Consider the following 19,967-nt stretch of genomic DNA (forward strand, 5'->3'; position numbering starts at 1 on the left):
TAAAACTGCTCTGCAGAATATCCCATCTATCATTACTGGGAATCATAAACATATGCAAAGAAGTGCTCCTTTATCTGTTGGATCATATTTCTTTCAGAAAAAATGAGAAACATTTTGGAATGGCATTTGTGTTTGATTTGTGATTCCTCTAGAAAGTTTGGGCTGGAATTATTTTCAAGGCTCATAGAGTTCTGAAAGAAAATGATTCTTTAAGTTCCTCTAAAAATAATGTAGTTGTGGAATTCTGAAGCTTGATTGCAATCCAACAATTACATAGATTAGTCATCAATATGCTGTAGTAATGTTGCTCTAAGTGTTGAAAGGCTGAATATTTTACATTTTAATACAACTTCTTACACATGTTCATACTAACTGGCAGAACTGGTGCTGCCTGGAAGAATTTTTCTTCAACCTAATTTTCCCCTGCCCATAGAACCTTCTGTTATGCAGTGGCCAAGGGCAAGAGCACCATCCCAGACAAATTGCAGCACTCGCCCTATAACCCCTGGGCCATTCTGCATGTTCCTCTCCCAGGGACGTGTCCTTGTAGCCGTGTGTGAGCACCTCAGCCAGGCTTTGGAACCTGGCCTTTTGCTCCCTGCTCCACTCCTTTCTAAATCAAATGCATGTTCTCTCTGTAGTCACAAATAAACTGGTGCTTACACAGGCCCCTGGCAGGTTGGATGAGTCTCCTGAACTTTCTGTTAAATGATGGGAAAGCCATCTTGAGAAGTGAACGACAACAAAAGAACAAGCAACAGCAGCATGATTCTTCAACTATTACAACTGCTGTTCAACTATTATTACTGCAGAGAAGTAGTAATTGAAATGCTATTACCTGGTTTTAAGGGAAATGTGATCTTCTAGTGTTAGGGATAACTCATTAAAGAAGTCTTTGAGACAAAACTTCCCTAGTGATGAATCATCAAGATTTCCCTAGTGATGAGTTTCTAACAGTTAATGCAGCTGAACAGCTGTTCTAAGATTTGCAAAGTTTGATACCTTTATAATTTTTCTCAAGTTTCATTGCTGGGTTGTGTCTTTTAGAGCTGAATATAGGATCTAAAAGTGATGGTAATAAATCTGAGGAACACGTTTCAGAAAATTTTAAGTGAAGACAAAGGTAAACTTGTGTAACACAAGTTTGTAGACTTGTGTTACACAAGTTTAATGAAAAAGTATTTAACAAATGGATGTTCTTAGATTATTTCATTAATACGTTTTCAGGGTTTCTTTCCTAGTGGCATCTGTTTGGTGGGGTTTTCTAATAGAATATAGATTCACTAAGAAACCTTTTCTGAGTGACTAGGATCTTATTTGAATTCTACTCTTGAAAAAACTAAGTAATTCCACTCTCAATATTTTTGGTTGAAGGTTCATGGATAGAAGCTCATCTCTCTTTATTTATATTTAATTCATGTTCCTATGTTGACATATAATAAGTTCATCAAAAGGTAAATCATTGTTTAGATTGAGACCTTTAGGAGCATTAATCTGTTTGAGAAAAATACATTAATATCCTTCAAAGCCCTTGAATGATTTCTCTTCGACCTATCTGTGGACATCTCCAACACATTTTAATTGCATTCTGCTGATGATATATTTTGGCGGTCTATTACTGAATACATAAAATAAATTTAGTTTAAGGTGTCTATACACCAAAAAGGCTTTGAGTACTCAGTGGGAATTCAGTGGATATAATTAAAGAACTTCATGATTTAGATCTGGGGAAGGCATATTACTAGTGCAATGCAGGCATTCTCCTTTTTTGGTCCAACTGACTCATTTAGAGTTGCACAGACAATACTCTTCATTTCAGAAAATATTTTAAGTAACAGTGAACATTAAAAGAGAGGTTTGACAGAAATCAGGGGATTACGATGTTATTTCTGTCTGTAGACTTTCTAATTTGCAATTCCTATATCCCTGGCAATTATTTTTCTTATTAAAAAAACTGAACAAACAAACAAAAAACAAAACAACCCCAGAAAAACAGAAAAGGATACATACACCTTAGTTTTAGCTTATAGCCAGGTGCAGCAAGCTTGGCTTACCTGTAGATACAGGCTGTAATGAATGGATGGTATTATCTATGCTGTCGAGAGAAGATAACTTTAGATAAGGATTATTATCCTAGAAATGGTATTTACCCTCTGTATTTTTGGCTTATGGAACTGTAATCCCCTAAGTGCATTCCATGTTTAGCTGACCACCTTGCCCTTGTACATGCTGCTGACTTTTCCCTTCTTTCTTTCTACATCAGTTTGATGTATCCTAGATCCTCAGATTCTTGAGCTATTTTCACACTTTATGCAAAGAATGTTTGTAATTAAAATCAGTCTTTTCCTCTTTTCCCTAGGATTCAGTATTTCCACATAAAATGACTGTGATATGTTGAGGAATTGATGAAAAACAAAGTAAAACACGCCTGTCTTTATTAAAATATTTCTGTATTCTGTATTGCTATTCAAGGTTTACAGTATTATGCCTTGGCTCATAGCTTAGTGTGAAACAAAGCATTTAACACCTTTTTATTTGTCCCTAATGAGAGCACGCTATTCTGAATCTAGGGTTCTTTTGTGATTAGAACATGAAACATTTTAAAAGATGTCTCACCTAATCCTGGTATACGTCACAGAACAAAGGTTATTTATTAATTTTTGTTAGCTTTTCAGTCAAAGAAAGACATAAGCTATCTCCTTTCTTTGATTACATTTTTGAAATGTCGACATTTTACTGTAACCCAACTTACTACAACTAATTGTCAGCTAATTTTTAAAATATCATCTGTAAATATCCAAAATGTGTTTTCTTTCTCCTCTTGCTTTTCCTATTTAAAAAAGTAAAAGTAAAGAAAAATTGAATTATATAGGACTATAGGATTCAGCTCTTGAAAATGCAAGAAATTTGAGCAGAAGAATGCTCTGTGGAGGATGCAGTTCCATGTCAAATACTTCCAACACACCCTGACAGCTTGTGTGCAAACTCCTGTTGTAGAAGTTTTAAGTCATTCTCCTTCTGTAGAAGTTTATATGATGATAAACCCAGATTCAGAGAGTTATTTAGCTTGGCTACAAACATTTTTAATGATTGAAACTCGGTATGCCATGCTACTTCCCAAGAATTAATCAGTTTCCATGAAAACATGTTGTTTAAATTAATCCAAACTCATTAGCACTACAGAGATGGATACTCAGTAAAAAGCCTCCATTAATTAGCACTGCATCCTGTAATATGCCTACAGCTCATGACCATTTCCTTGAATTTGTGCAGTGTGTGACCCTTTGCATCTGATATTCATCTACAGCAGAACGATAGCCCATGTTTTGGGTTTAAAACAGCAAGCGTATGTTATAATGAGTGGCACGTTACTCTCTTTTTCCCAATGAATTCCAAAGTCATAAACAAGATTTCTTGTATACCTCATTTTGAATTCAGAGCTCAGTGTAGGTTATTCATTTGTGTTTTGACAATAGGCATAGCAATAATAGGTTTTGTTTCTTCAGTTTTTAAGTTTATGGAAATTTTGCTGTTTGTCTTTCAATAACTAAAGAGTATTTGTGCAGGGTGCTGGACTGACCCTTCTGGTGTAGGGTCAAATATTCTCTGCCTGCTTGTAGTACCAGGACAACATAAGCATATCAATATTGCACAAAGTGTATTTGTGAGGCATAGAGTAGAGAACAATGATTCCACACTTCAGGAACCTGTATTTCTATATGCTGTACAGGGGTGCAGAACAATTCTAAACTTATGCCTTGTCTATGTCTTCTGAAATTGCTTTCCTTTGTGTTTAGGTCTCTTTTTTGCAAATCTGTTCCCTATAGTTGCACAGTCCTGTATGCTTTATTTTCTTGCTGTATATACCATTGTCTATCATTGAACCTGCTCCTTGAATAATGTTACTGGTTCAGCAAAGGACTAATTAACATCAGGCAATTATGTCCCTGATCATTAATACATGAGACTTTTACTCTGTTAACTCAGGCAGTAGATGTCCACTCTCTCTGAAAGTTAAAGGAATTATTATAGGGTGTCTGTGCTTGGAATGGTGGATTTATTTTTTTCGTTCTTTCATATATGCAAGAGCTAACCTTCAAAACAGGCCACTGTGTACATAACACACATGCCTGGAAATAGGAGGGTCACAGGCAGGTGACCAATAGAAAAAGCACTGGCCTCTCTCTTAAAGAACAATTTCCTCAGCCTGAAAAATAGGACTAACTCATGAAATTCAACTATGCATTTTTCCCTCCTTTAAAAAAAATTTTTTTCCTCCCCTTTCTCTTCAAACTGGCTACAAACCCCAGTTTATCATCATGATGTATGGTATCATTAATCCTCCTTGAAAGCAAGATGCATAATGCTGCAGTGTTGGCACTGAGCAAACTTCAGCGGGCTGACTGTCTTCACGCCCCTTTGAGTCTCCCTTGTTCTAGCAGAATGAAACCGGGCTCATAATAAGATTAGCTATCATGCTGTTTGCAGCAGCAAGTGACCTATTATCCTGTTCCCTTTCCTTCCCCTCCTTCCTCTCCCCTCTGCTAATGCACTGCAGCTACAAAATGAGTGAGACAGAGCTGCTGGTTTGTTCTCTAGCAGTGAGCTGTTAGGAACAGAGGGCCCTATAGGGGTAGAATGACCTCTTTTGTAAGCAAGGACAAGAGTTTGCTTTGTGGGAGAGAGAAACCTTTTATGCTTTCTTTGGTATTTAATGATTAGTTGGCTCTATCTGCTGCATACTTTTTATTGGGAACTCTCAAATTTATTTTTTTTTAATGCCACAGGAAGAAGGAATAATTTAAATGAAACTTTTGGTAATGTTGCAAGCTTTCTTATTCCTTGTTTCGAAAAACTCGTTCTACAAAAATACTTTTCTTATTGATATAGTAGGAGAAGTGAGTAAAATAAACTATGATGCAAATTGTAGAACTGCTAATCCCTAAAACAGTCACAGGTAGTGAACTGCCTTTGTAAATGCCTGGATGGCAAAGCATTTTTTGCAGAAGGAGTAGTTCTGGTTTTGAGACTTTTATGTGATGGGTTTAGATAAATAAGCAATTCAGTGAACCCACATTCTAAATGGTTTCATCAGTTTCATTTCTCAGATATATGACTTTGGAAAAGTAAAATTTGGAATAAATGCATTTACAGCTTCCACTTTGTTAACCACAGAAGATAAAATGGAAAGCCGCTATAAGTCATGCAGTTATTAGGTTCTTCTATCAAGACTTCACATCTAAATAGAAAGCAGATGGTAGAAGATCATTACCTAAAACTTACTTTGGTGTTACTAAGGAGTAGATGAGTAGTTTCAGTGTGCAGTTGTTCTTGTAAAATCTCCAAAGTAACCCTAAAAATTGGTGTGAAAGGCGGTAGTAGAAGTATATGCATATGTTGTGGTATTGGAGAGGCTAGGGAGGGTTTTTAATTCGAGCAAAACTACAGTGTTTTGTTATTCTAACTTAAAAATAATTAGAAAAAACTCTTGTTCCTAATGCTTGTTTTTTTGATTTTTTTTCCCTGTAGTTCAGTTCTGATTAGATTTTGTAAAAACATAAAATAACACAAAAATATGAATGCACTTTGAGGGGAAAAATGTAAAAAACCTGCATTTAAAAATTTATTAGCACATTTTCATTGAAGTAGAACCAAGCTGTTTTCTGAAATAATTTGTGTTGTGCTTGATAAAGTATTTCTTCAGCTCTTTTCCATCAAAATTAATTTAAGCTCTGACTGCCACTTAGTATGTGAGAGAAAGTGCATTTTACTTTTTGAAAATATAACTTAATCTAACCAAAATCCAAAATATGTTTCATAGTTTTGAAAAAGTAATAGCTGGAAGACTTCAGGGGCGTCAAGGTGCAATTAATTTTTCTATTTTGCAGTTTGTGAATATAGCCCAAACTTTTTTGCATTAGTTTGCAGGATCAGGACTTTGTTCTAAGTTTGTCATGTCTGTAGTAAATGATCCTTTAAATCAAGTTCCTGTTATGGCTTCAGTGGGTCTGAGAATTTCATACCATGGATATATACTAATGTATAGCATTTTTATATAAATACATGAGAACTTTAATCATTTGTTAGAGTAAACATTTACTGAAGTATGTTGGCAAGGAGAAAGAAGAAATGTCTTAATTTCATTACTAAGTGTGGCAGACAACAGAGCCAAACAGAATCTTCCAAAGTGATACTGTTCAGTGTTCTACTTTTAAAACAACATGTTATTCCTACATAGGTGAAATTATCTCAGTCAGTATAACTTGGTCTGTATGCCACTTCGTATTAGTTTCCAAACATTTGTTCTCAAAAATATGTAGACCATGAAAGTTACTGTGTTCATTTCTAAGCACTCTAATATATGTGTCATCCTGTGGGTAGTAGAAACCACAACTGCTTTAAAAGCTTGTACTGAACTTGGCACTTGCAAAACACAGCTCTAGTTTTTATACCTGCAGACTGACATGCAGAAGTAATAGAAATAATCCTGCCATGAGAGGCATCCAAGTGGGCCAAGAGTGCAGGCTGAAGTCATTATGAGTCTGTTCTCTCTCGTGCTTCAAAGGACATGACAACCAGGGGAGATTCCTGATGACTGAAAGAAGGGCGAATGTCACCCTGCCCTCCAAAAAGAGCACGACAGGAGAACTGGAGAGCTACAGGGTAGTTGAACCTTACCCTGTATGGGGCAGACACTCCTAGAAGCCACATCCTGGCACAGAAAGGGCCAAGAGGGTGCTTGGGAACACTAGGCATAGGATGACCAACAGCAAACCATGTGATGGGCCTGAGTGACCTTTCAGATGGGATGTCTGGCTTTGTGGAGGAAAGGAAAGCAGTGGAGTTGAGGTGTTATGGGGTGGGTTGGTTTGGGGTTTTTTTTTGGGGGGTAGGCTATTGGTTTTTTTTCTGTTTTGGGGTTTTGGGATGGAGTTGGATTTTTTTTGTTCTCTTTCGGCGTTTTCTGTTTTGTTTAGGTATTGTTTGGGTTTGCTTACCTTAAATTTGTCTATGACTTCAGCATAGTTCTTAATGTTCTTAGAGTGGTGAGGTGTAGACTGGATTCCTGGATGGTGAGAAGGTAAAGGAATTTATTGGACTGTCAGGTTCCCAGAGTGGCAATCCATAGTATAAGGTCTAGATGGCAGGTACTAAGGGTATTTTGTAGCCAGTATGTAATGTCTTTCATAACAAAGTCAAATTAGGGGAGTATTTGATTAGCTGGAGGGTACAGCTAAATATTGTGAGGGCCGTCAACTGCCTGGAGAAACAGACTTATGGTACCTTCATGAAGTTTAACAAAAGGAGGTAAAATGTCCCAAATCTAGGATGTAGTAACACCGTGCTGCATTATGGATGTGGAGAGCTGACTGTCTGGGAAGCAGCTTTGCAGCTTTTGGAGTTCCTCTGGGAAAGCTGGTGCACATGAGTCAGCAGTGGAAGCCCTCTGCGCTTCCAGCTGTGCCCCAGCTGCTCTTGGAGAGTGCAGCCACAGGCCCCAGGGACTGACTGGTGCCTTAGATTTGGCAATTGTGAGACATCACAGAGAGACTATTTTGTCAATTTTTGGGCGCCTCAGGGCAAGGCTGGCACACTGCAGCAATTCAGCAGAGGTACATTGAAATGATCAGAAGGATGAAGCACATAATAGCTAGAAATGGATTTGTGAAAAGAAAGCTAATAGGAGTTATTGCTGTTTACGACTGCCTAATGGGACAGTATAGAGAAGACAGAGCCAGACTGTCTTGAAGCCAGACAGGTCTTGCAGAGGTAGGATGATAGTTAACAAGTTGGACAAGTTGGAACACTGCAAATTGCAACTAGTCAGAAGTAAAAATTTTTTACCCTTAGGGTGATCAAATATTGGAACAGATTAACCACAGTGGCTATTGTATTGCTGTCCTTGGGAATATTCAGAACACAACTGCAATTGTAGTAGGTCAGCCCACATTCATGACGTTGTTCAGATCTTGTCCTCCTGTTTGTGGCAAGCTTTAAGAAAATAGGAGTGTACAGCCATCTTCCATGTCCTTAAGGGTGTCCAGAAGGGAAAAAATAATAGGTCTTTTAAAAAGAGGAAATACTTTTGAGCATTAATAAAGATCCTGTAGAAATTCAGGCTGTGAGACAGTTTGTACATAGTGCGTCGTGAGCAGAACTGCTGAACCATAAGTTGACCTGCACATTACAAAATACAGAAAAAACATTGATCCTTTAGGTCATAGCCTGACAGCTTGCCTCTTTCAGCAGATACAAATCTAGACCTGTCGTTTTTATTTCAATCTGCTTGCATCATCTGCTTGCCTGAGATCCTGCATTCTCAAATTGTGACAGTTTGGTGTGAGTTACTATCTGAATAACTAGGGATTGTACAGGACTGTGTCCAGCTTCATTCTTTCTGTCTTCCAGAAGCCCTGTATATATACAGATGAAATTAGTGTAAGGGTTTCTTGGTGAACTGGAAATGAATCCTTCCAAATCCCCCTTAGCATCAGAGAGTTGTTCCCAATTTGATTTTCTCTTTCAGGGAAGCCCCTGCAACGGGATGCTTCCGTGCTGGTCCATGTGGTTGAACTGTCTTAACAGGACACTCGGATGATGGTGAATCAATACTTGCAGAGTACTTCAGAATTAGAGGAGAAAACTGATTCCTCCAAATCTCAGTTTCTGTTTAAACTTGCATTATATCCAGATTGGTACAGTGATCTGCTATTTGCACAGTTCTTCACAATTTCCCAGTTAAGGCACTGATTCAGCAAAGTAATTTAGCACAATTTAGCACATCAAGTATGTAAATGGTTCCTTTAAAATCCATGCTGAATGAATAAGGAGAAACTCAAATAATTGAAGAGACAATAAAATAGGCTAAGCTCATTCTGAACAATGAATTTGTGTTTTCTAAGGCTTCATCTTTGGCCATGATTATTTTGTTTTTAAATAATTCTATGGTTGTGATCAGGGATGGTCAGATTGACTGTCCTCAAGTCTGCAAGACACAAACATTTATGTAAGGCCTCCCCTTGGCAGATGGTCTTTCAGATTTCTGTGGTGCACTGGGAGAGCTATTTCTGTGGTCTGTGCCGCAGTGCAGGCTGCCATAAGAATTCACTGTTGGAGAAGGAATCACAAGGAGGTCAGGCAGTTATTGATAAACATATGTAGACTACTGAGAAGGTCAGAGTCAGGGGCCTCCCACTGAAGCAGCCTGCAGAGAACTATGCTGTTGGAAAAGCCACTCTGGTTCATACTAAAAAATCTGCCAGGAAAGAGAAGAACAAGGAGGAGAAAAGAAAAATCAGGATTTGGTGATTGAATTTCATTTGTACAGTTAGTTATCAAATGTGAGAATTTCACTGGGATTGGTGTCCAATATTTTAACATCTTCAGATCTTTTTGTAGATTGAAATAAATTCATTTTTCTGATGGAGTACACTTCAGTTTAAAGGATATTTGGTAGTGCCAAATCCCGTGTTTAAATAGTGTCATGAAGATAAAGCAAAATAAAAATGCTAGAAGTTTTTTTATTAAAGAAATTAATAATTTCAAATGGTCTATAAACCAGGAATGCACATATTTTGTAAAAGTGATAGATGTAGGATTTCTTATCTTCTTTATTATAAGGATTGCTTACCCCTCAGAAATGAAATTAAAACCTATGTCAGATAATCTGCAACGAGTATTTGTTATATTGAGACATGTAAGAAGGAATAGGCTCAGAACATTCTTCATTTGCTTAGAACCTATTCTTTTTCCAACATTTTTCATTTTCGGTAATCTCCAGTTACAGCAGAGCAGAGACAGAGGCCAACTGTTAAGGTTTCTCTTTTGTACTGGATAGTGATGGCAGAGTGAGAAATAAACCATGATCTGTGACCAAAGGCAGACTTGTAATTACTTGGATATAGCGATAATTGGCCTTAACACTGTAACAAATGCTCTGAGTTTGCACATCTGAAGCCTGCCTTTGGATCAGTTTTCTTGTTTACAAAATCAGCTTGCCTTTATTAGCACCAAAATTGCCCAGTAACAGAGTGGTGATCAAATGAGGTTCACTGTAAAAGAAAGGAAGAAAAAATATGTATGTGATTTGACCGTGGATTTAAACATGTTCCTGTGGAGGGCTGGAGTTTGGAGGGGAAATGGGTGGAGTGAAAATGGGAGGTGTTGACTGATTTCATTTTTACTGTTTGAGAGGTCTATTGTTTTCTCTTCTTACCTGGTGTAAGTTTAGGCTCCTAAACAGGGGATCCAAAGGACTAAAAAAAAAAAAAAAAAAAAAAAAAAAGCCTAAAATCAGTTGACACAAAACCTCTATCACACACAGTTATGTACAAAATTGATTTATCCTAATGATCCTCCTTGTAAGTATTTGTCACTCACTGTAGCTTTCAATATTTGAAGATTTTGTCAACCTGAAATTGGGACGTTAACTTTTTCCTAAAATACAGGTGTTCTTCCCCCTCCCTGCCTCCCCCCCATCCCGCTCGAGTAATAAGACTACATCCTTGGATCTCTCAGCATGCATTATTGCCATTGCTTGGTGTTCAACACCCTGTTCAGAGAGCAGATGAGACAGTTATTCCTGCTGTTGCTGATTTACTACTACAGCTGCTTCCTCTTCTTGTGATTTAATTTGAAGTTTCAGCCCACCAGGGGGCTAATGGTCCCCACCGATGCAGCTTTAAAAGCTCGCTGTTGTTTTCCACCGGAATGTTATTTCCATTCCAAGCCAGTGATTATTTTTTTTTCCTCAGTGTTCATCTGGTAACTGTGGGGCAGTATTCCATTAGCCATTTTCATGAAAAAAAGAAAAAGGAAATCCAACCCAAACCCTGTGCAACTCTTTAGATTGAAAGCTTGCAAATGAGAATTACTCTGTTACAGTAGAAACTCAGCAAATCAATAAGTTGTGTAGTGTTCTTATGGATATTGGAGACTCATATAAAGAAACCCAAAACTAAAAAAAAAAAAACAGGACCTTATCAATCATTTAAATTCCTTACATTTCTCTTCTTTTTTAACATACAGCATATAAAATTCACTTCTTTTTTCATGTGTTTCAGGAAAATGTAGGGCAGGCAGCAAACCCAAGAGTATGTTTCATGGTGGGTACTGCCTGTGGTGAGATGAATTCCAAAAACATTAGCAAGTGCACTGAAATCCACAGTGTAATTGTGTCCTGCAGGCAGATTCTGCTTAGGGAGCTCAGTTTGAGTGTGACTACAAACTTGGGACTGAAAATGGTTGACCAAAGAACACTTAGTACTTCAGGAATGTTTTACACCAGACTTCTATCAAGATACAAATTGTACATCTCCCTCACAAGCCTATTCTTGAAGCAAAACATAAGAAGTAAGAAGTTTTCCAGTTAACCTTAAATTTTTAAGTATTTTTCATTCCAAATAATAAATTACCTTGAAAACATTTCTGTGCCAACAGGATTAACTTTGATGCACTCCGTGACTTGCTCTCTGCTGTTATTGTTACAGTGTGAATTTAAGAGTAGCAGTCTTGAATTTACATTTTGTAGAACATTTGGTTTTCTAGGTTTATTGCTTTTTATGTGATTGAAATCAGTGTATGTGCTTAAGTTTTCCTCGTTTGATAAATTTGTAACATAAACATTTTACATTTTCTGATACATTCTCTGCTGGTCCAAAGTGTGCTTTGATGAATTATGCACCTTCTAGTGTTTGATTATTTCTTTTACCAGTACATGATTGGTTTTAGAAATTTAGCTCTTCACTGAGTTAATGGTATCTTATCTTGCTGTGAATCACAGGGTGTTTTCTTCACAGACACCCTGTTTTTGAAGGTGTATTTCTTGCTTTGGGGTGGTAAGGAAGAGTAGAGGGGGTTGCATTGCAAAAAGGATGAAAGCTGGGCAGGCTGGCAGAAGTGGCTGTGTGAAACCTCAATGCTTTCAACTATTATTAAAGGGTGGTACAATCTTTCTCTCTTTGGGTAGGAGGATATTATTACCAAATATCAGTGTTCAAGGTTGCTATTTACAATATAAATCAACTGCACTACTTCCTAAGGTTCTGATTGATGGAAAATGAAGCATTAACTGCCAGGAAACAGGTTTTCCCATATTATCACTCGGTTGTGCAGTGGTCACTAATCTTTTCAACACAACATTAATATTGCATTGCTAATTGTATAATTTAAAGAATACAAGATTTTAATAGTTACTTCAGGAGGAATGTTAATCACAGTGCTTTACAGCTGGTTTTGCTCACTGGAAGCTTACCAGTTAATAAGCTAACTACTGTAATAACCATTAATGCAAACTCTGCTTGGGTGATGTCTCTTGTGGTGTTTAATGAATTAGGCTCAAAAAATAAAACAGAGTATTAAACTTGTCTGACTTGCTGTAGAGGCAGCACAGAATTAGTCATTGGCTGTGAATGTTAATCACTCCACAGCAATGATAATTTACAGCATTGTTGTAGCACTCTTGTGCTCATAAAATGAACTTAATAACCCACTGCTACCCATGGGATAAGCCTTCCTTCTCCTTCCCTCCCCTTTGCAATTGAATACCCAGTCTGGCTGCATAATAGCCATGTGAAATACTGCATTTAAAAGAGTGAGCAGCTGTATGATAAAATAAACAGCCCTAAAACAGATTTGTTAATTATCTCTTTCTTTTATTCACAGAGGGTGTTTGTGAGATATGGCTGACCAGTGAAGACACAGGGGCTTATGGCAGAGACATTGGCACAGACCTCCCCACGCTTCTGTGGAAGCTGGTTGAAGTTATTCCTGAGGGAGCTATGCTGAGGCTTGGCATGACAAACCCTCCCTATATTTTAGAGCATCTGGAGGTAAGGAAGAAAAGGAATCATTTATATGCCAACATGGACATTCATTGAGTGAGTCAGCATGGAACCTTGTGTGAAATGTCTTTCATTTTAAGCAGTAACTTAAAAACATAATAGACTTAAAATACATTTGAAACATTAGACTAACAGTGTAAAGCCATGTGCCTGACACAGCAAGTTATTGAGCTAATGAGATCTTCAAGTAATTTTGGAATTATAATATTACTGAGATCTCTGACACATAGGACTTTATTGTAGTGATTGTTCATTTATGTGTATATCTAGTGTTTCCAAGACCTAAAGGAAATGTCATTTGCAAGTGATGGACTATGGGATTGAATTTTTCTTCCTTCTGCACCTCAGACAAATATTTTCAGAAACACTATATGGTGGTCTCATTCAGTGATGCATTCATTATCGTATTTTTAGCATGTTTAGAGCTTACATGATAAGAAATAGAAATGTAAGTGTATGTCTGTGTTTAAAATAAATGTAACAAATTCAATGAAATGAGAAATATATAACAGTTTGAATTTGAAAGAGTAGCTTATTCATGCAGAGGAGGAAATGAGTTTCTTCTGAAAGGTAGGTTGGTTTTGATGGTTTCTGTCACCAAATGAATTTATTGAAATTCCTAGAAACTGTTCACAGAATGAACATAACTAAGAGGACGAAAATAAGAGGGAAGGGTGTAGTTGAAACTAAATTTTGTAGCCATGTGCATGTTTAATACCCAGATAAGTAGCTGGTATCCATGCTGCTTTCCCAAATATAATATAACATTAATAGTTACACTTGTGTTTTCTTAAGATGTCAAGGACAGTATTTTCTCATCAGGGTGCTGTAACTGCAACTTTGTGTTTTGTGGAAGCATGTGGGCCAGAGGAATCTCATCTTGGTAGGAATAAGCAGGTTTTCACTTCACCAGCTAAAGAATTTGAACTGCAGAAAGTTAAAAGAAAATTCCTGGGTTGTTATTTTATTCTTTGGTTTAGCATACACTTCACTAAGTGAGAGTTTTAACTCAGCACACTGAATAGGAGCCTTTAGGAAGCAGTGTGGTAGTGTTTTTGAGAATTTGCATTGTGTCTGGGACTCTTAGATCTGCCACAAGCTTTTCTTCTTTTTGTATTTTAACATTTTTCAGCATCTTATACAAAAGCAAATCAAGCTTTTAGCAATTTTCACAGTTAGTTCCTTTGCTTTCATTTTTAATTCACATTATTAAAAGTATTTTGGCTTAGACTGCTGCTTTTGTCACAGCTGGTCATTGTATGAGTGTTCTCAAAGCTTTAAAAAAATAGAAAAATCAGTTGCTGTAAATAACAAACTGCTCTGCTGAGATAAGGGGCACTCTTGATATAATCCAGGAAAAGTGGAAAGAATGTTGCTTTCCTTCAATCATAGTAAGTGTGAGCATGTCACAAATCTGTAAATTTATATCTAGTCTTTCTGTTGCTAAATTTTCCAGAAGGTGCTGTAGGTAAGACTTACTTTTTTATCAGACTCATATTTAGGAAAAGTACTCTTACCTCTTTGAAAATGCATCTTTAGGTGTTATGGCAAAGGCAGAGGAATTAATACAAACACATGGAAAATATGTGTCTTAAATGTTGCTGGGCAAAACGTGTTTGTGTGCACCAGCCGTGTTGTGCAGTAGCAACATCTGCTGTTGCTCATCCTCTTCAGTGTTCCATACAGTTTCCAATTTATATGATTTTTCTAAAGATTATTTAATCACATTTTTGTGTTTCACGTGTGACCAAGAATTTCTGATCTTGAAATTTTGTGACATAATTTTGCTGATTTGTCAAACTAAATTACTGAATTTTTTTTTTTTTTTTTGCGTTCTGCAATTTTATTTAGTCTCCTCTTCCGAGCTTACCCAGACTTTTCTCTGAATGATCACTGGAGAATGTAGGCAGTCTCCTGTATACATTTTCACCAAACAAAATAAAGTTTTTATGGGCAATATGCTTTTAACTTTCCAGTTAAGGAAAGGGTAAAACTGTAATTTGTTTAAAAAACCAAAATCAAGTGAGAAGCTGAGTAACCCTCATGTCAGTTGATTAGGAAAAAATCCAGATGTAGATCTGTTATATCCTAAAATATGAAGATGTGTTGTGTGTTGCAAATGTATTTCACTAATAGTTTTAAAAGAATTTTAAAATTTTATTTTAAAATTTTATTAATTGATTGATTGAGTTTATTAATTGATTTTTAAACTGCATTTTATTAATTGATTTTTTTTAGAAGTCATCTTTCTAATTATGATGTTGTTGGCTTTCTGTGAAAAAAATTTACCTGGGAAAATGTACTAATCTTGTGTCACTTTTTGTATGCAATACAAAGGATAAAGTCATTCCAATAATGTATCTTTTTTAAAAGCCAGACATTTCTGGCATAAAATTGGACACATGCAACTGCTCGGCAGGGGTTTGTTTCACTTTCAAAATGATGTGTGGCATAGAGAAACAGTAATCTTCTAAATATAGAAATTAATTTTGTGATCTGGAGAGAGCTTCCCTAGAGACTCAGCCTAAAAGTAAAAATTTGGATTTGTTCATTTTTCTTCCATATTTATTGGATCTTACCTGCAGGTGAGAATGTTTCATTTGCCTCAGTGTCTGGGAATCAGTTTCATATTTTCTACTAAGTGGTAGCCAACAGCTCTGCTGTTCTGCTGATAGAGGCTAGCACAAGGAGAGGAGGAGGAAGAGGAGGAAGACAACTTCCCCAGGGACAGGAGTGGTGGGATTAGAGCAGAGGAGGGGGCAAAGGAAAGCTGTGAGTGCTTATAATGGGCATTAACACTCTTATGCTGGAAAGCTTGGTAGATCTGGGGTCCTGGGTCAGTGACCATTTGACCTTAAGTTTGTTTCAGGTAGGGAGTCAGTTTAAGTTGTTGCCTTCAGGTACTGGTGTCAGAAAAATGCCATTCTGTACTTGAAGATGTTTGTAATTTCAGAGGATACTGTTAATCTCATGAAAATACTTACTATGCTTGTGTTGTGCAGTCTGACATTTTAGTACTTCAGTTTTTAATTCATTAAATATGGTGGTAGTAGTGCCTGTGTAGCATGAATAGTCTTGGGATGAGAAGCAAACACATTTTCAAATTATGAATTCTGCATTCACTTGGGCATTCTTGTCCAAAGAGAAAGATATATATGGAACCATGCAATGTTTTATGGTCATGCAAAATATTAAAAACTTTTTGGCATGCTGGATGCACATCTATGTTGTTACAAAAAGAACCTTTATCATAATTATTCAGGGTATAATCTAAAGTACTAGATTTTTTTATCTGCTGTTTTCTTTAGAAAACAGATGATGTCTGTGCTTATATTAGAGTATAGTACGAAGTATTAAGAGCAGATGGGAAAAACACAGAATTTGGTAGTGAAGCCACGATATCGAAATTTCAATATCGTACATTTTGGAGTCTTTACTTCAAAATAAATGTAATTCTCTTAATTAAACTTTCCCACTACCTGTGATCTGAAGCTGTTTGAAAGACATACCAGTAGTTTGAATCTGGCTATTTCCACCCATGTGGATGGGGTACATTCATGATGAACCTGGAGTATGGCTACTGCTCTGATTTCCTTGGAAGCTAATTTAGTTTGTCTAATACAAAATTCACCCCAGACTGAATGAACCAGTGGCTGTGAAGAGGGCATGGGGAACTGCATTTTAAAATTTCACTGCTGCTTTCAGTGGGCATGTCAAAGTGAACACAGCACTGGAAGGACTTCTCCAGTGTGAAGTTTGTTGTTATGACAGTGAGAATTATTTGGTGTGTTCAAAGAAACTGAAGGACCAGAGACTCAAATTCTTGGTTGTGGTACTAAGATTGAGAAAGAAGTTGGAGTTTGGTTGACCTGCAGGAGACATCCTCAGTTTTTCTCTCAGAGAAATCCTGGCCAAGCAATGGAGGTAATACTACATTTTCCAAAGTGTTCTCACAGTCTAGCAGTGTTTGAATGGATACACCATGAAGCATATAGCTTGCTTATTTCAAGGTTGATCTCAAACTGAGATTTTGAGACACACCCTTGCTCGGTGTCTGTCTTATCTTAAAATGTTGATGCAACATGATGTTTAGGAAAACTTGGTATTTTATCTACATGGAAGATGATTTCAATAAACAGACATGGACTATGGCCAGGGAAAAATAATTTGCCCCAGATTTTTTTTTTTGTTTTATATAATATGAAGGAAAAGGTTAGTGTTAGAATACATTATATAGTCCTAGAAAAACCTGCAAGGAGTGTATGTGTATGTGGTTACCTTGTGTGTTCTTGCCCATATGTCTTTGCACAGAGCTACTGCTCTAGTTACACAAACTGCCAGATGTCAAAGATTTTATCACCCCATGGTATCAACATATAGCAAAAGTACATAAGGAATACACCCTGCTTTAGAGGTAACCTCCAGACATTTTTTCCCATCATATTATGAAGCTACTCGCTAGTGCTCTGGTGAGACAGTGTTAACATCCACTTTCAGTGACTGATGGAGAGGGAGGGCTGGGAAAAATCCATTAAAGCAATGGTAGCATATAAACGATGAATGGGAATTAGTCTGAAAAGTAAAAAATAAGGTGCGATGTATAGCAGCTTGAAATTAATGTTCATGGCATAGTGTTAGATACTGATTTTGCCTTGACTGCATTTCACTTTTCCTTAGGTTGAAACTTAATTTTCTTTTTAAGTATCCGGGGCTCTGTCCAAATCACAAGGGACTCTAGATCATCCAGACTTAAAAGGGCAAGGGACTCACATCTCATCCTTAGCTTGCCTCCTTCATGGATTTGACATAATCCCAGAGTTGTCTGGGATTTTAGTTCGGCACTTTGTGTGAGTGATGGGATGCTTCCAAATCTGTATAAAGGAGGCAGTTCACACCTGCCATTCCCGTAAGTGCTTAATTTCACATGACTAGATGAGTAGTCGTCTTTGTCACCTGTCAAAATGAGTCTGTCTCAAACCATACTATATGCCATCTGTGGGCTGTATCTCCGTTATTAATTCAGGACATTTGAGTGATACACCAGCCATTGAGATGGAGTCTGCATGGCAGCAGAGCCTTTAAATGCAGAAGGTGTGCCAAGCGTAGCACGAGTTGCAGTAGTATTTCTTTGCTCTTTTGCTTTGATTTTTCATGTCAGCTTGGTGTTTATGTTTCTTAACCTCATTGAAGCTGATACCCTACAGATGGCTCCCTCAAACATGTCCTGACACAGCACAAAGGAAATTGTTATCGTATTACAGTAAAATTACTAATTCACTTTTCTTTTTTCTCTGTTGTCCTTTTTTTCCTCTGAGTGCACCAAGCATTTTTGAGTGTTGTGCATAAGCTCAAATTTTGAATAACCTCGAGTGTAAGCTAATTTGAAATGTGTTTAAAAAGGGAATAATATGCACACATTCCTCAATGGCGAATAAAAGGGCAGCATAATTTCAAGAATTAAAAGGACTTTAGGGCATGTATTTGCTTTGTTTCTAGTATTATTTTTTGTCATTTTCATAGACTGCTGCTTTTGAAAGTGCCAATTAAAATCTGTTGATTTGACCAGAAAAAAATGAAAACTGCAGCATACATTTAAATAAATGAATAGTTAAGCCCCTGACTTCTTATTACTGTGAGTTTTGTAGTGTTTTTTACTCGGTGGACCATGCAACTTTTTCTTGCTGTAATTACAAAGTTGTCTCTATGCAAACTGTGTCTGTTTTGCTAGCAGTATAATTAAAAGGAACCTCAGATACTAAAGGGAGGTGGATGGGGCAATTGCCTCCATCCTTCTGAAAAAAAAAGGTGAGGTATGAAGGTATTTGGTATTATGTTAAATGCTTGTTTGTCCTGTGGAAGCTGTATTTACATCTTTGCTTACTCTCTGTATTTCTGTTTTTTATTTTTTAGTAATAAAATAAATCTGTCTTTTCTGTTCTTCCTCTCCAAGGATTCTTTGTCTTTGGGGTTTCAAGTATAGCACATTTCCTTTAAATTACTCCGTAAGATATAGTGTCATGGGAGCATGAGCTCACCCCACAGTCAATGTACTTTTTTAAATTATGGAGTTGGGAAATGGATGAATCTCTGCTGTGCTTTGGGATACATTTTGTCATGCCATTTTCTCTAATCCAGAATTTTAACATCTCATATACAGCAGATCCTAACGTCTGTAAATGCTTGGTGACATGTTAGTTTCCAGCTGGTAGAATATGATTTGGCTTAATAAATGTCAAAATAAGAACCCATTTTATTCTTCCTGAAGGTTTTATGCTGTATTTGTGAATATTGGGTTCTCTCAAAAACCTTAGCAAATTGGGAGCTTTGAACAATAAAAGTTTCCTTCCAGACAATGTGGAAGGGAATATTTGTGTTGTTGAGAATGAAGCTCATGTTCTTTATAACACTAGTTGAAAAATGCTTTGAGATACATAAAAACTGGCTTTATTTATGCGCAAAATTCAGTTTTCCATCACGGCAGAATATTTTATGCATGCATCTAGTGCTTTTCTATATTTAATAATCTGAGAATAAAAACTGGTATTGCAAAAAGGGTTTAACATTAAGTAGCACGCTGCTTGACCAGTTAAATCTGTGCATATTAGTTGTACCTTAATTATGATTTGCTCATATGAATGTTTCTTTTGCTTGTTAGACTGCCTGAGAATGAAGAGTATTTAAATGCAGACAGATCCACACTCAATCTTGTGCTGAGTGTCAGGCTGTCTGTCAATTACTTACAATACTGTCTCATCCCAGCAGTCCCTGGGAGCTGGAGCTTATTTCTGGTGAATTACTAGGAGAAAATAAAAATCACCAGTAATTGAGCAATATGTTTAAAGAACATATTTAAAGAATATATTTAAAGAACATATGGGAAATGCATATATGGGATAGTGCATTTGTGCTAAATAAAAGTAGGATTTTTATCAGTTGCTGTGTGCTTCAAGGCATTGAGGTAGAAGCTATTGTCAAATGTAGAGCTTGCATAAAAAACTGTGCCATCTTCTTTTAATATTTCTGCCTTCATTGTTAAACAAATAGCATCTCACTTTCCTAGTTATTTATATTATAATAAGTAAAGTTCTACCAACTACTCTCCATGCTGTTTCACAAGCTTCTATT

General features: G+C 36.8%; 1 protein-coding gene across 10 annotated transcripts in view; it reads left to right on the forward strand.

The window, feature by feature from the left end:
- Positions 1-19,967, forward strand: part of CDKAL1 (CDKAL1 threonylcarbamoyladenosine tRNA methylthiotransferase) — a 375,203-nt gene that overhangs the window by 218,801 nt on the left and 136,435 nt on the right. For all 10 annotated transcript variants that reach the window (XM_085573579.1, XM_085573575.1, XM_085573576.1 and 7 more), the window contains one exon: positions 12,664-12,830. In XM_085573579.1, the coding sequence (XP_085429705.1) occupies positions 12,664-12,830 (167 nt within the window). The remainder of the gene's footprint in view (positions 1-12,663; positions 12,831-19,967) is intronic.

Source organism: Lonchura striata, chromosome 2 (genome assembly GCF_050655825.1).
Source record: "Lonchura striata isolate lonStrDom1 chromosome 2, ASM5065582v1, whole genome shotgun sequence".
NCBI classification, from domain to species: domain Eukaryota; kingdom Metazoa; phylum Chordata; class Aves; order Passeriformes; family Estrildidae; genus Lonchura; species Lonchura striata.